The sequence below is a fragment of the Scatophagus argus genome, unplaced genomic scaffold (assembly GCF_020382885.2).
Source record: "Scatophagus argus isolate fScaArg1 unplaced genomic scaffold, fScaArg1.pri scaffold_31_ctg1, whole genome shotgun sequence".
Lineage (NCBI taxonomy): Eukaryota > Metazoa > Chordata > Actinopteri > Scatophagidae > Scatophagus > Scatophagus argus.
Window position 1 is genome coordinate 10,001 of NW_025421233.1, and position 17,412 is coordinate 27,412.

General features: G+C 41.5%; 1 protein-coding gene and 1 long non-coding RNA gene across 3 annotated transcripts; one reads left to right on the plus strand and one right to left on the minus strand.

Moving 5' to 3' along the window:
• Positions 1-3,838: 3,838 nt before the first annotated feature.
• LOC124055959 lies at positions 3,839-5,602 on the plus strand. Of its 2 annotated transcripts, XR_006842894.1 has the most exons (3): positions 3,839-5,199; positions 5,297-5,393; positions 5,493-5,602. It is a non-coding gene; the product is annotated as an uncharacterized LOC124055959 (long non-coding RNA). The 2 variants fall into 2 exon arrangements; XR_006842895.1 differs by having other exon boundaries at positions 3,839-5,393.
• Positions 5,603-14,152: 8,550 nt separating this feature from the next.
• On the minus strand, positions 14,153-16,145 carry LOC124055960 (coxsackievirus and adenovirus receptor homolog). The gene is made up of 2 exons (XM_046382978.1): positions 14,752-16,145; positions 14,153-14,626 (listed from the first exon to the last, which is right to left on the minus strand). Exons 1-2 carry the CDS (start codon positions 15,745-15,747, stop codon positions 14,438-14,440), a joined length of 1,185 nt encoding a protein of 394 aa, XP_046238934.1. The 5' UTR covers positions 15,748-16,145; the 3' UTR covers positions 14,153-14,437.
• Positions 16,146-17,412: the final 1,267 nt, after the last annotated feature.

Genomic DNA, 17,412 nt, shown 5'->3' on the forward strand with positions numbered 1-17,412 from the left:
ACACAGAGACACACACAAAGACACACACTCACACAGAGACACACACAGACACACACGCACACTCACACACACACTCAGCCATAGAAACAAACCAAGATTTGGAATTTGCTGTATCTCTGGAACTGTATGTCGTACAACCTCGGGGGTGGTACCGTTGGAAAGGGCGTGGCCACATTTGGGGGGGTAGGACTTGGTTTCATCTCTCTACCACCTTCCTAGCCCAAGTTATTCCAGTAAAACTGGGATGGCAAATTTTGCCATCCTGCTTTTATCCCCTTAGTCTAACCCTAACCCTAACCCTACCCTAGTTTCATCTCTCTACCACCTTCCTAGCCCAAGTTATTCCAGTAAAACTGGGATGGCAAATTTTGCCATCCTGCTTTTATCCCCTTAGTCTAACCCTTACCCTAACCCTAACCCCAATTCCTGTGGTGAAGGTAACAACCCACACACACAACCCTAACCCTAAGTGGCATATTTTCACCCGCGCTAACACTAACCCTAATGGAGTATCCTCAAAGAACCAAGTGCAAAACAGGTTACTAACCCTAACACACACACAGACACACACTCACACACACACACACACACAGACACACACTCACACACACACACACACACAGACACACACTCACACACACAAAGACACACACTCACACAGAGACACACACAAAGACACACACTCACACAGAGACACACACAGACACACACGCACACTCACACACACACTCAGCCATAGAAACAAACCAAGATTTGGAATTTGCTGTATCTCTGGAACTGTATGTCGTACAACCTCGGGGGTGGTACCGTTGGAAAGGGCGTGGCCACATTTGGGGGGGTAGGACTTAGTTTCATCTCTCTACCACCTTCCTAGCCCAAGTTATTCCAGTAAAACTGGGATGGCAAATTTTGCCATCCTGCTTTTATCCCTAATTAGGGGAAATCTTACCACGGGCCAAATTTTCAAAATGGTCGTAGAGAGACGGCGTTTTCACAGAAATGTTTCTCTTGGCCTCCTGATTCTCAAAATGCCCCTCCTTCCAACTTTTTGCATTTTCACTTAAACTCAATTTTAAAATTCCCCCAAGGTATCTCGGCTTGGAAACCATCACCACATTTTTTCTAATTTTTTTCCGCATTTTTTGATACCAATTTTATCAAGATCCGACAACATGTAATGCCGACGCCACCACCAGGTGTCACCCTAATTCCAAAATTCCAAATTCCAAATTCCAACTTCTAGCTTCCAACTTCCAAAATCAGACATCACCTTGAAAGTTGCATTCCCACTTGATGACAATGTATATCAGCACCCAAATTCCAACTTCCAAAATCAGATTCCGGCTTGATGATGATGTATACCAGCACCCAAATTCCAGCTTCCAAAATCAGATGTCATCTTGAAAGGTGGATTCCAGCTTGATAATGATTATTATTATCATTTTAACTTGTTCATTCTTTATATTTCGATTATTATTTGTTATCATTTTAATTTATTATTATTATTATTATTTTCAATTTTTTGTTTTTTAAGATTTTGTGTAGTGACCAGGAGAGAGAAAAATCTGCAATCAAATTTCTTGTATGGTCACACGTACTTGACAAATAAAGATGATTCTGATTCTGACGATGTATTCCAGCCCCCATATCCAACTTACAACTCTGCACTTCACCTGATGAGGTGGATTCCTGCTTCCTTCCTTGATATACCAGCACCCAAAGTCCACCTTCCAAAATCAGATGTCACCTTGAAAGGTGGAATCCAGCTTGATGATGATGTATACCAGCACCCATATCCAACTTCCAAAATCGGATATCACCTTGAAAAGTGGATTCCAGCTTGATGATGATGCATAAAAGCACACATATCCAACTTATAACTCTGCACTTCACCCGATAAGGTGGATTCCAGCTTCCTTCCTTGATATACCAGCACCCAAATTCCAACTTCCAAAATCAGATGTCACCTTGAAAGGTGGATTCCAGCTTGACGATGATGTATACCAGCCCCCATATCCAACTTACAACTCTGCACTTCACCTGATAAGGTGGATTCCAGCTTCCTTCCTTGATATACCAGCACCCAAATTCCAACTTCCAAATTCCAACTTCCAGCTTCCAACTTCCAGCTTCCAACTTCCAGCTTCCAACTTCCAAAATCAGACGTCACCTTGAAAAGTGGATTCCAGCTTGATGATGATGCATAAAAACACACATATCCAACATATAACTCTGCACTTCACCCGATAAGGTGGATTCCAGCTTCCTTCCGTGATATACCAGCACCCAAATTCCACCTTCCAAAATCAGATGTCACCTTGAAAGGTGGATTCCAGCTTGATAATGATTATTCTTATCATTTTAACTTGTTCATTTTTTATATTTCGATTATTATTTATTATCATTTTAATTTGTTATTATTATTATTATTTTCTATTTTTTGTTATGTAAGATTTTGTGTAGTGACCAGGAGAGAGAAAAATCTGCAATCAAATTTCTTGTATGGTCACACGTACTTGACAAATAAAGATGATTCTGATTCTGACGATGTATTCCAGCCCCCATATCCAACTTACAACTCTGCACTTCACCTGATGAGGTGGATTCCTGCTTCCTTCCTTGATATACCAGCACCCAAAGTCCACCTTCCAAAATCAGATGTCACCTTGAAAGGTGGAATCCAGCTTGATGATGATGTATACCAGCACCCATATCCAACTTCCAAAATCGGATATCACCTTGAAAAGTGGATTCCAGCTTGATGATGATGCATAAAAGCACACATATCCAACTTATAACTCTGCACTTCACCCGATAAGGTGGATTCCAGCTTCCTTCCTTGATATACCAGCACCCAAATTCCAACTTCCAAAATCAGATGTCACCTTGAAAGGTGGATTCCAGCTTGATGATGATGTATACCAGCCCCCATATCCAACTTACAACTCTGCACTTCACCGGATAAGGTGGATTCCAGCTTCCTTCCTTGATATACCAGCACCCAAATTCCAACTTCCAGCTTCCAACTTCCAAAATCAGACGTCACCTTGAAAAGTGGATTCCAGCTTGATGATGATATATAAAAGCACACATATCCAACTTATAACTCTGCACTTCACCCGATAAGGTGGATTCCAGCTTCCTTCCGTGATATACCAGCACCCAAATTCCACCTTCCAAAATCAGATGTCACCTTGAAAGGTGGATTCCAGCTTGATGATGATGCATAAAAGCACACATATCCAACATATAACTCTGCACTTCACCCGATAAGGTGGATTCCAGCTTCCTTCCTTGATACACCAGCACCCAAATTCTGACTTCCAAAATCAGATGTCACCTTGAAAGGTGGATTCCAGCTTGATGATGATGCATAAAAACACACATATCCAACATATAACTCTGCACTTCACCCGATAAGGTGGATTCCAGCTTCCTTCCTTGATATACCAGCACCCAAATTCCGACTTCCAAAATCAGATGTCACCTTGAAACGTGGATTCCAGCTTGATGATGATGCATAAAAACACACATATCCAACATATAACTCTGCACTTCACCCGATAAGGTGGATTCCAGCTTCCTTCCGTGATATACCAGCACCCAAATTCCACCTTCCAAAATCAGATGTCACCTTGAAACGTGGATTCCAGCTTGATGATGATGCATAAAAACACACATATCCAACATATAACTCTGCACTTCACCCGATAAGGTGGATTCCAGCTTCCTTCCGTGATATACCAGCACCCAAATTCCACCTTCCAAAATCAGATGTCACCTTGAAACGTGGATTCCAGCTTGATGATGATGCATAAAAACACACATATCCAACATATAACTCTGCACTTCACCCGATAAGGTGGATTCCAGCTTCCTTCCTTGATATACCAGCACCCAAATTCCAACTTCCAACATCAGATGTCACCTTGAAAGGTGGAATCCAGCTTGATGATGATGTATACCAGCACCCATATCCAACTTCCAAAATCGGATATCACCTTGAAAGGTGGATTCCAGCTTCATGATGATGTATACCAGCACCCATACCCCATTACAATTCTGCACTTCACCCGATAAGGTGGATTCCAGCTTCCTTCCTTGATATACCAGCACCCAAATTCCAACTTCCAAAATCAGATGTCACCTTGAAAGGTGGATTCCAGCTTGATGATGATGTATACCAGCACCCATACCCAATTACAATTCTGCACTTCACCTGATAAGGTGGATTCCAGCTTCCTTCCTTGATATACCAGCACCCAAATTCCAACTTCCAAATTCCAACTTTCAGCTTCCAACTTCCAAAATCAGACGTCACCTTGAAAGTAGGATTCCGGCTTGATGATGATGTATACCAGCACCCAAATTCCAGCTTCCAAAATCAGATGTCATCTTGAAAGGTGGATTCCAGCTTCCTTCCTTGATATAGCAGCACCCAAATTCCAACTTCCAAAATCAGATGTCACCTTGAAAGGTGGATTCCAGCTTGATGATGATGTATACCAGCACTCATATTCATCTTAAACTCTGCATTTCACCTGATAAAGTGGATTCCAGCTCCCTTCCCTGATATACCAGCACCCAAATTCCAACTTCCAAATTCCAACTTTCAGCTTCCAACTTCCAAAATCAGACGTCACCTTGAAAGTAGGATTCCGGCTTGATGATGATGTATACCAGCACCCAAATTCCAGCTTCCAAAATCAGATGTCATCTTGAAAGGTGGATTCCAGCTTCCTTCCTTGATATACCAGCACCCAAATTCCAACTTCCAAAATCAGATGTCACCTTGAAAGGTGGATTCCAGCTTGATGATGATGTATACCAGCACTCATATTCATCTTAAACTCTGCATTTCACCTGATAAAGTGGATTCCAGCTCCCTTCCCTGATATACCAGCACCCAAATTCCAACTTCCAAAATCAGACGTCACCTGTATGGCTGAACAGGCAGCCAAAACCTTGCCTAGTAAACCTTAAGTCGGGTGGGGGAAGGGCAAATTCTGAATTTCATACGCTTCAACGTCTACAGATAAAGGGGACTACATGACTGGAAATAGGGAAAGATGGGGATCAGATCATTTTTGCATGTCTGTCAGGATGGAGAGAGGAGAGTTTCACAAAGTGAAGGCTCAGCAGCAGCTTAGTGAGTCCATCGCAAAACTCTACTTTTACCAGATGCTGAAAGCAGTCCAGGTGAGACAGACTATAGTATTATGGTTGTTATTGTTCCCAGAACACTGGAAATACGGAAAGATGGGGATCGGATTATTTTTGCGTGTCTGTCTGTCAGGATGGAGAGTGCAGAGTTCCACAAAGTGAAGGCTCATCAGCAGCTTAGTGAGTCCATTGCAAAACTCTACTTTTACCAGATGTTGGGAGCAGTCCAGGTGAGAAAGACTATGGTATTATGGTTGCTATTGTGCCCAGAATTCTTGTGTCCAGTGTATGTAACTTTGTGTGTGTGTGTGTGTGCAATACCTCCACAGGAACAGGATCATCCACAGACTGCTGAAACCTGGCATGATGAGCTGCTGTTATATCAGCTCATACTCTTGTGTACATTGTACTTTTGAAAAATAAAGAGATTCTAATATAACTGTGTGTGTGATTGCAGTATCTTCACATTAATGGGATCGTGCAAGGAGACCTGAAATCTGAGAAAATCCTGCTGTCCTCACCGGACCATATCTCCCTAAAAACACTGATGTCCCATTTCCCATGTCTCTAGGACATACCTGGGAACTAAGACCAAATACATGGAAGTGGATTTTTGAAGTAAACATATACATGTCCCGAGGCAGCTAGAGGCACCAAATTCCATACATATATATTCCAGGCCATTCTGAGTCGATTGGTCTTGGTCCCATGTCTCTAGGACATACCTGAGGTCTAAGACCATGTACTTGGAAGCGGAACTTGGAAGCATGCATATACCCTGTCCCGAGGCAGCTAGATGCACCAAATTCGATACACATATGTTTCAGGCCTTTCTGAGTCGAATGGTCTTGGTCCCATGTCTCTAGGACATACCTGAGGTCTAAGACCATGTACTTGGAAGCGGAACTTGGAAGCATGCATATACCCTGTCCCGAGGCAGCTAGAGGCACCAAATTCGATACACATCTGTTTCAGGCCTTTCTGAGTCGAATGGTCTTGGTCCCATGTCTCTAGGACATACCTGAGGTCTAAGACCATGTACTTGGAAGCGGAACTTGGAAGCATGCATATACCCTGTCCCGAGGCAGCTAGAGGCACCAAATTCGATACACATCTGTTTCAGGCCTTTCTGAGTCGAATGGTCTTGGTCCCATGTCTCTAGGACATACCTGAAGACTACGACAATGTACCTGGAAGCGGAACTTGGAAGCATGCATATACCCTGTCCCGAGGCAGCTAGAGGCACCAAATTCGATACACATCTGTTTCAGGCCTTTCTGAGTCGAATGGTCTTGGTCCCATGTCTCTAGGACATACCTGAGGACTACGACAATGTACCTGGAAGCGGAACTTGGAAGCATGCATATACCCTGTCCCGAGGCAGCTAGAGGCACCAAATTCGATACACATCTGTTTCAGGCCTTTCTGAGTCGAATGGTCTTGGTCCCATGTCTCTAGAACATACCTGAGGACTACGACAATGTACCTGGAAGCGGAATTTGGAAGCATGCATATACCCTGTCCCGAGGCAGCTAGAGACACCAAATTCGATACACATCTGTTTCAGGCCTTTCTGAGTCGAATGGTCTTGGTCCCATGTCTCTAGGACATACCTGAAGACTACGACAATGTACCTGGAAGCGGAACTTGGAAGCATGCATATACCCTGTCCCGAGGCAGCTAGAGGCACCAAATTCGATACACATCTGTTTCAGGCCTTTCTGAGTCGAATGGTCTTGGTCCCATGTCTCTAGGACATACCTGAAGACTACGACAATGTACCTGGAAGCGGAACTTGGAAGCATGCATATACCCTGTCCCGAGGCAGCTAGAGACACCAAATTCGATACACATCTGTTTCAGGCCTTTCTGAGTCGAATGGTCTTGGTCCCATGTCTCTAGGACATACCTGAAGACTACGACAATGTACCTGGAAGCGGAACTTGGAAGCATGCATATACCCTGTCCCGAGGCAGCTAGAGGCACCAAATTCGATACACATCTGTTTCAGGCCTTTCTGAGTCGAATGGTCTTGGTCCCATGTCTCTAGGACATACCTGAGGTCTAAGACCATGTACTTGGAAGCGGAACTTGGAAGCATGCATATACCCTGTCCCGAGGCAGCTAGAGGCACCAAATTCGATACACATCTGTTTCAGGCCTTTCTGAGTCGAATGGTCTTGGTCCCATGTCTCTAGGACATACCTGAGGTCTAAGACCATGTACTTGGAAGCGGAACTTGGAAGCATGCATATACCCTGTCCCGAGGCAGCTAGAGGCACCAAATTCGATACACATCTGTTTCAGGCCTTTCTGAGTCGAATGGTCTTGGTCCCATGTCTCTAGGACATACCTGAGGTCTACGACAATGTACCTGGAAGCGGAACTTGGAAGCATGCATATACCCTGTCCCGAGGCAGCTAGAGGCACCAAATTCGATACACATCTGTTTCAGGCCTTTCTGAGTCGAATGGTCTTGGTCCCATGTCTCTAGGACATACCTGAGGACTACGACAATGTACCTGGAAGCGGAACTTGGAAGCATGCATATACCCTGTCCCGAGGCAGCTAGAGGCACCAAATTCGATACACATCTGTTTCAGGCCTTTCTGAGTCGAATGGTCTTGGTCCCATGTCTCTAGGACATACCTGAGGACTACGACAATGTACCTGGAAGTGGACATTTCCTGGATATCCATTTGAAGGAGGGAGCAATAGGGAAAAGAGTGATTTGCAAATCCAAGTGGAAAAGCAATCAAGACCACCCAGAGTGACTGGAAAGCATAACAAAAAACACCAGGCATGACAGATATTAGTCAAAATTTTCATCAAAATTCCAATTTATAATCTATGGCCAATGCAATAGATGAGAATTTGGAATCTGGAATTTCCAAATTCTCATCTACGGCGTGGGCCATAGATGAAAATTTGGAAATTCCAGATTCTCATCTATGACCTACGCCGTAGATGAGAATTTGGAACTTCCAGATTCCAGATTCTCATCTATGGCCAATGCCGTAGATGAGAATTTGGAAATTCCAGATTCCAGATTCCCATCTATGGCCAATGCCGTAGATGAGAATTTGGAATATCTTAGTCGTGATCTGTTCTTTTATTTCAATTGTTATGTGTCAGCTGTTTCTCTTTCCCCTGTGCTTTAACTTGGCTCCCTGTTCCCTCAGCAGCCAAATTCAAACATCCATAATTAGACTTCACCTTGAAAGGTGGATTCAAGCTTGATGATGATAAATACCACCACCCATATCCAAATTCCAAAATCAGACTTCACCTTGAGAGGTGGAATTGATGAATGCTTTTCCTTTAGATGGAGATCAACACAGACCTGTAATGTCTTTGATGTTATCATCTGCTGATATACTTGAAACATATCTTGGATATCCATTTGAAGGAGGGAGCAATGGGGAAAAGAGTGATTTGCAAATCCAAGTGTAAAGGCAATCAAGACCACCCAGAGTGATTGGAAACAGGACAGAGATTGAAAGCCAATGGTCTTTATTTTGAATAAAAAAAAACTAAAAACAAATAATAGCAGGATCGCACTTACTGGTACTTGAGATCTAAGAGCAAACTGTGGCAAAAAACTCCTGGCATGGCATGGCAAGACAAGGCAAAAAAGGTATTCTGGCATGAACACAGGCACACAAAAGTAACGCTCTGACACAGGTGACAGGGAACATGAGGACTAAACAGACAAGACAACAAGACACAGGTGACACACAGGAGGGAGAAAGCAATCAAGAAAACCAAAAGCAAAGCTATATGAAAACAGGGCACACATGGGAAGAGATGCTTTCAAAATAAACAGGACATGATATAACCCTTGAACATAAAACATGGAAACACATGACAAGACAAACATGAAACATGGCACATGGACTGAAATCAAAATACAAAGCATAACAAAAAACACCAGGTATGACAGATATTAGTCAAAATTTTGATCAAAATTCCAATTTATAATCTATGGCCAATGCAATAGATGAGAATTTGGAATCTGGAATTTCCAAATTCTCATCTACGCCATTGGTCATAGATGAAAATTTGGAAATTCCAGATTCTCATCTACGGCGTGGGCTAGATGAAAATTTGGAAATTCCAGATTCTCATCTATGACCAACGCCGTAGATGAGAATTTGGAAATTCCAGATTCCAGATTCTCATCTATGGCCAATGCCGTAGATGAGAATTTGGAAATTCCAGATTCCAGATTCCCATCTTCCAAAATCAGACTTCACCTTGAGAGTTGGAATCGATGAATGCTTTTCCTGTAGATGGAGATCAACACAGACCTGTAATGTCTTTGATGTTATCATCTGCTGATATACTTGAAACATTTCCTGGATATCCATTTGAAGGAGGGAGCAATGGGGAAAAGAGTTTTGGGGTGATTTGCAAATCCAAGTGGAAAGGCAATCAAGACCACCCAGAGTGATTGGAAACACGACAGAGTGAAAGCCACCACTTCAGTCATACTTAAACTTCTGTTTGTCCCTGGATTTAGTCCCCAACTCCAAAATACATAGGTCTTTCAATTCGCTCAGGATTCTCATCTACAGGTATCACAATGCTAGAGAATTTGGAAGGATTTACTACCTTTGCAACTCATCATTACATATAGCAAGAGTGATGATTGATGCATCATTCATCAAGCTTCCATTTCTAATTTGAATCTGCCCATTACCTCCCATGTCTTTGAAATAACAACCTTTAAGTGACTAACCTAACATAATAAATATATGAACGATATTAGTCAACATTTTGATCAACATTCCAATTTATAATCTATGGCCCACGCCGTAGATGAGAATCTGGAAATTCCAGATTCCAAATTCTCATCTACGGCGTGGGCCATAGATGAAAATTTGGAAATTCCAGATTCTCATCTACGGCGTGGGCCATAGATGAAAATTTGGAATTTCCAGATTCTCATCTACGGCGTGGGTCATAGATGAAAATTTGGAAATTCCAGATTCTCATCTACGGCGTGGGCCATAGATGAAAATTTGGAAATTCCAGATTCTCATCTACGACGTGGGCCATAGATGAAAATTTGGAATTTCCAGATTCTCATCTACGGCGTGGGCCATAGATGAAAATTTGGAAATTCCAGATTCTCATCTACGGCGTGGGCCATAGATGAAAATTTGGAAATTCCAGATTCTCATCTATGACCCACGCCGTAGATGAGAATTTGGAAATTCCAGATTCCAGATTCTCATCTATGGCCAATGCCGTAGATGAGAATTTGGAAATTCCAGATTCCAGATTCCCATCTTCCAAAATCAGACTTCACCTTGAGAGGTGGAATCGATGAATGCTTTTCCTTTAGATGGAAATCAACACAGACCTGTAATGTCTTTGATGTTATCATCTGCTGATATACTTGAAACATTTCCTGGATATCCATTTGAAGGAGGGAGCAATGGGGAAAAGAGTTTTGAGGTGATTTGCAAATCCAAGTGGAAAGGCAATCAAGACCACCCAGAGTGATTGGAAACACGACAGAGTGAAAGCCACCACTTCAGTAATACTTAAACTTCTGTTTGTCCCTGGATTCAGTCCCCAACTCCAAAATACATAGGTCTTTCAATTCGCTCAGGATTCTCATCTACAGGCATCACAATGCTAGAGAATTTGGAAGGATTTACTACCTTTGCAACTCATCATTACATATAGCAAGAGTGATGATTGATGCATCATTCATCAAGCTTCCATTTCTAATTTGAATCTGCCCATTACCTCCCATGTCTTTGAAATAACAACCTTTAAGTGACTAACCTAACATAATAAATATATGAACGATATTAGTCAACATTTTGATCAACATTCCAATTTATAATCTATGGCCCACGCCGTAGATGAGAATCTGGAAATTCCAGATTCCAAATTCTCATCTACGGCGTGGGCCATAGATGAAAATTTGGAAATTCCAGATTCTCATCTACGGCGTGGGCCATAGATGAAAATTTGGAATTTCCAGATTCTCATCTACGGCGTGGGTCATAGATGAAAATTTGGAAATTCCAGATTCTCATCTACGGCGTGGGCCATAGATGAAAATTTGGAAATTCCAGATTCTCATCTATGACCCACACCGTAGATGAGAATTTGGAAATTCCAGATTCCAGATTCTCATCTATGGCCAATGCCGTAGATGAGAATTTGGAAATTCCAGATTCCAGATTCCCATCTTCCAAAATCAGACTTCACCTTGAGAGGTGGAATCGATGAATGCTTTTCCTTTAGATGGAAATCAACACAGACCTGTAATGTCTTTGATGTTATCATCTGCTGATATACTTGAAACATTTCCTGGATATCCATTTGAAGGAGGGAGCAATGGGGAAAAGAGTTTTGGGGTGATTTGCAAATCCAAGTGGAAAGGCAATCAAGACCACCCAGAGTGATTGGAAACACGACAGAGTGAAAGCCACCACTTCAGTAATACTTAAACTTCTGTTTGTCCCTGGATTCAGTCCCCAACTCCAAAATACACAGGTCTTTCAATTCGCTCAGGATTCTCATCTACAGGCATCACAATGCTAGAGAATTTGGAAGGATTTACTACCTTTGCAACTCATCATTACATATAGCAAGAGTGATGATTGATGCATCATTCATCAAGCTTCCATTTCTAATTTGAATCTGCCCATTACCTCCCATGTCTTTGAAATAAGAACCTTTAAGTGACTAACCTAACATAATAAATATATGAACGATATTAGTCAACATTTTGATCAACATTCCAATTTATAATCTATGGCCCACGCCGTAGATGAGAATCTGGAAATTCCAGATTCCAAATTCTCATCTACGGCGTGGGCCATAGATGAAAATTTGGAAATTCCAGATTCTCATCTACGACGTGGGCCATAGATGAAAATTTGGAATTTCCAGATTCTCATCTACGGCGTGGGTCATAGATGAAAATTTGGAAATTCCAGATTCTCATCTACGGCGTGGGCCATAGATGAAAATTTGGAAATTCCAGATTCTCATCTATGACCCACGCCGTAGATGAGAATTTGGAAATTCCAGATTCCAGATTCTCATCTATGGCCAATGCCGTAGATGAGAATTTGGAAATTCCAGATTCCAGATTCCCATCTTCCAAAATCAGACTTCACCTTGAGAGGTGGAATCGATGAATGCTTTTCCTTTAGATGGAAATCAACACAGACCTGTAATGTCTTTGATGTTATCATCTGCTGATATACTTGAAACATTTCCTGGATATCCATTTGAAGGAGGGAGCAATGGGGAAAAGAGTTTTGGGGTGATTTGCAAATCCAAGTGGAAAGGCAATCAAGACCACCCAGAGTGATTGGAAACACGACAGAGTGAAAGCCACCACTTCAGTAATACTTAAACTTCTGTTTGTCCCTGGATTCAGTCCCCAACTCCAAAATACATAGGTCTTTCAATTCGCTCAGGATTCTCATCTACAGGCATCACAATGCTAGAGAATTTGGAAGGATTTACTACCTTTGCAACTCATCATTACATATAGCAAGAGTGATGATTGATGCATCATTCATCAAGCTTCCATTTCTAATTTGAATCTGCCCATTACCTCCCATGTCTTTGAAATAAGAACCTTTAAGTGACTAACCTAACATAATAAATATATGAACGATATTAGTCAACATTTTGATCAACATTCCAATTTATAATCTATGGCCCACGCCGTAGATGAGAATCTGGAAATTCCAGATTCCAGATTCTCATCTACGGCGTGGGCCATAGATGAAAATTTGGAAATTCCAGATTCTCATCTACGACGTGGGCCATAGATGAAAATTTGGAATTTCCAGATTCTCATCTACGGCGTGGGTCATAGATGAAAATTTGGAAATTCCAGATTCTCATCTACGGCGTGGGCCATAGATGAAAATTTGGAAATTCCAGATTCTCATCTATGACCCACGCCGTAGATGAGAATTTGGAAATTCCAGATTCCAGATTCTCATCTATGGCCAATGCCGTAGATGAGAATTTGGAAATTCCAGATTCCAGATTCCCATCTTCCAAAATCAGACTTCACCTTGAGAGGTGGAATCGATGAATGCTTTTCCTTTAGATGGAAATCAACACAGACCTGTAATGTCTTTGATGTTATCATCTGCTGATATACTTGAAACATTTCCTGGATATCCATTTGAAGGAGGGAGCAATGGGGAAAAGAGTTTTGGGGTGATTTGCAAATCCAAGTGCAAAGGCAATCAAGACCACCCAGAGTGATTGGAAACACGACAGAGTGAAAGCCACCACTTCAGTAATACTTAAACTTCTGTTTGTCCCCGGATTCAGTCCCCAACTCCAAAATACATAGGTCTTTCAATTCGCTCAGGATTCTCATCTACAGGCATCACAATGCTAGAGAATTTGGAAGGATTTACTACCTTTGCAACTCATCATTACATATAGCAAGAGTGATGATTGATGCATCATTCATCAAGCTTCCATTTCTAATTTGAATCTGCCCATTACCTCCCATGTCTTTGAAATAAGAACCTTTAAGTGACTAACCTAACATAATAAATATATGAACGATATTAGTCAACATTTTTGATCAACATTCCAATTTATAATCTATGGCCCACGCCGTAGATGAGAATCTGGAAATTCCAGATTCCAAATTCTCATCTACGGCGTGGGCCATAGATGAAAATTTGGAAATTCCAAATTCTCATCTATGGCCAATGCCATAGATGAGAATTTGGAATCTGGAATTTCCATATTCTCATCTACGGCATTGGCCATAGATGGGAATTTGGAAATTCCAAATTTTCATCTATGACCAACGGCATAGATGGGAATTTAGTTAGTTTAGTTTATTTTAGCAATTTCCAAACTAAACTCAAAGAAGGGAGCATACACAATCATGTAACTATCTACTATAAACATTTATTTTACCGAACATATTACCAACATTGAATGCTAGAAATCGAATTTGGAAAACAAAGACTCTTCTCTATGGCTATGGTTTCTGCAGAGTTTGACCAGGGGGTAACCTCTTCATAAAAAACAACATTAACCCCACATTAAGGATTTGCCTGAAGGTTTAAGATTCCTCCTGAAACTGAAAATAACTAAACACTTGAATATCAGGACCCATCAAACAGAATCTAAAAAAGAGCTAGCCAGTGGAAAAAAAGTTCTGAGACCGAGAAGCAGGGGAAGTGGCTACCTGGTGGTGGAGGCCTGTAAAAGGTTGTAAAGGATTCCACCAGGAAAATGCTCACTGGAAGTCTCACGTGCCAGCAGCAGGTGACTCATCCTGGCAGCTGAGGTTGCTGGAATATCTCAGCAGCTGATGATACATAAAGGGATCCCACATCACCCCGCCCACATCCAGATCTTTCATTTCCACGTAGAGTTGGTCATCTGCAGCATCTGAGTTCTTTTGTTTTTGGTTCCCCTGCATCTCGACCTTGAGTTCCTGATTTACAGAAATATAAAACATGACTGTAAGTGAACTGCATTTGAGAGTTGCACTTTTTTTTACAAGTGCATCTACTGACTTCCACATTCACATCTACAGAATTGCACATTCCCATTACACACCTGTCTTGCACATGAGGCAATGCTTGAAGACACAACCCGGTGACTCTTTTTGGACAGCCATTTTCGGGGAGGCGGTTCATCCTCTGCGATCTCATTTCCATAATCCCCTTCCTTTCCTCTTTTACGTCTGAAAATAATGACGGCTGTGGGGATGATTAAGACCATGAGCAATGTGACTACTGCGGCTGCTGTGCCTGCTGCGGCTGCTGCTGAAGTTATTCCACCTGCTGAGTTCAACCTGAGTGCTACCAGACATGTCTTCATACCGACAGGGTTATGAGCTGTGCAGACCAAGGTCCCTGGAAGAATTTCCTTGCTGATTGTTGAAACCAGGTCACCTCGTGTGGGGTCAAAAGTGGCATCGTGGGGGAGTCTCTTGCGTGTGCCCTTCATGGACCATGAGTACCAGATGGGGGGGCTTCCCTTTGCGGCCCTACATCTGAATGCCAGTTTGCGATCCAACTCAACTGCATCCTCTGCGTAACACTCAAGCTCAGCTGGTCTCTCCATTGCATTAAGGTGAATGATTCTGCTCTCGATTGCAGGACCTTTTCTGACCTTGCACTGGTAGGTGTTTGTGTCTGTCATTGTCAAGTTACTGATGTTTATAGACGCATTGCCACTGGCAGGATCAGGAGACACAAAGTAAACTCTACGGCCAAATGGATTATAGTTGTCATAGATCCGATCTCCACTGTACCAGATGACAAGTGTTTCTTCTCGAAGAATATCTGCAGGCTTGATGCTCCATTCAATATCGAGAACTCCTGAGTCCTTGGGATGAAGTTTGAAGTGACAGCTGAGCTTTGCAGTGTCTCCCACTGCTGCAAATTTTGGTGACTTTGAGCTTAAATATATCTGGAGACCATGACAGCGTAGTAAAGACAAAAGCAAAATTGAGACTATCATGCAAAACCTGAACCTGGAGATGTGGGTTCTTTTAGGACGCTTTTTAAAGAGTAATGATCTGGGGATGGGTACCTGCAAGCAAGACATGGACAAAAACTCAACATTTGAAAGGAACAAAATGGTGTTAAAATTCGGAATTGTAACTTTTTAAACGACTATTTTAGATGAAAATGTGGAAGACAATGCAATCGACCCAAATTCCAATCTACACACTAGCCATGCTAGCACTTCAGCATGTTAAATAGCAAAACAAAAAACCCATGAAAAAAGTAAAACTTCAAGTAAAAACTTTAATCTAACATCATGGACCAAAAGTCAACATTTGAAAGGAACAAAATTGTGTTAAAATTCGGAATTGTAACTTTTTAAACGACTATTTTAGATGAAAATGTGGAAGACAATGCAATCGACCCAAATTCCAATCTACACACTAGCCATGCTAGCACTTCAGCATGTTAAATAGCAAAACGAAAAACCCATGAAAAAAGTAAAACTTCAAGTTAAAACTTTAATCTAACATCATGGACCAAAAGTCAACATTTGAAAGGAACAAAATTGTGTTAAAATTCGGAATTGTAACTTTTTAAACGACTATTTCAGATGAAAATGTGGAAGACAATGCAATCGACCCAAATTCCAATCTACACACTAGCCACGCTAGCACTTTAGCATGTTAAATAGCAAAACGAAAAACCCATGAAGAAAGTAAAACTTCAACTAAAAACTTTAATCTAACATCATGTCAAATTGTCCCTAAACTCTTTCTAAGACACTACAAATGAGTTGGAACTGTTCAGGTGGGCTAAAAACCATTGAAATTTGTGGTTTTAAGAGACCAACATACCATGCCGATGGAGTATTCATGGAGATCACGTCAGTATGGCTGATACTGACCTATAACCTCTGTGTCATGCCAAAGGATTATGGGAACTGTCTTCGTTTAATAGATTAAAATCTGGAATTTCCAAATTCTCATTTAATAAAGAAGATTAAACTTTTTTTAACTTAAGCTTTATTTTTTGGACTTACCTTGGATTTTAGCTTAACCTTTGCTTCTCTGTGCTTCTGGGGAAGCCCCTCCAGCAGATCTTCAGCATGAGCATTCACCAGGGGAAGGTTCCCACAATTAACCTGCACTTTATAACTCATTTTCTGAGTAGCAATCCATTTACATATGTTTACACTGTGGCTTTTTAGTCTCTGGTTTTACACACACACAGTCAATTTGGTCGACCTGCTTTCTCTGCACTCTATTGTACTTTATGTAGCATATGTTAGTTTATTTAGTATGTTTAGTCTATTTTTCTAGTTTTTCCACTAACAGCCTTGGTTGTTGTTTGCTTACTTTTGACTAACCTACACTGCTGTAATGGGTTGCCGGTGCTTGAATTTCTCTCGGGATCAATAAAGTATCCATCTATCCATCTATCTATCTATCTAGGTCAATTTCTTCACCAGTTGCCTACCTGCCTGCCTGCCAGTCCAGCCTGTTTGTCACAAGCACTGGTAAGCCCCCCACCCTTTTAATTGTTGATTAAATGCACTCTCTGTTTCTGTGTTTGATGCAGCAATGTCTAAACTAAACTCAAAGAAGAGAGCATACACAAACATGTAAGTATCTGCTAGGAACATTTATTTTACTTAACATGTCACTGAATACTGAAAAAAATTTGGAAGAGTTCTTCAAAAAATAAAAACTCACATTATAAAATTGTTTAACATTCTTCCTTAACCATACTTCAACATTTCAGT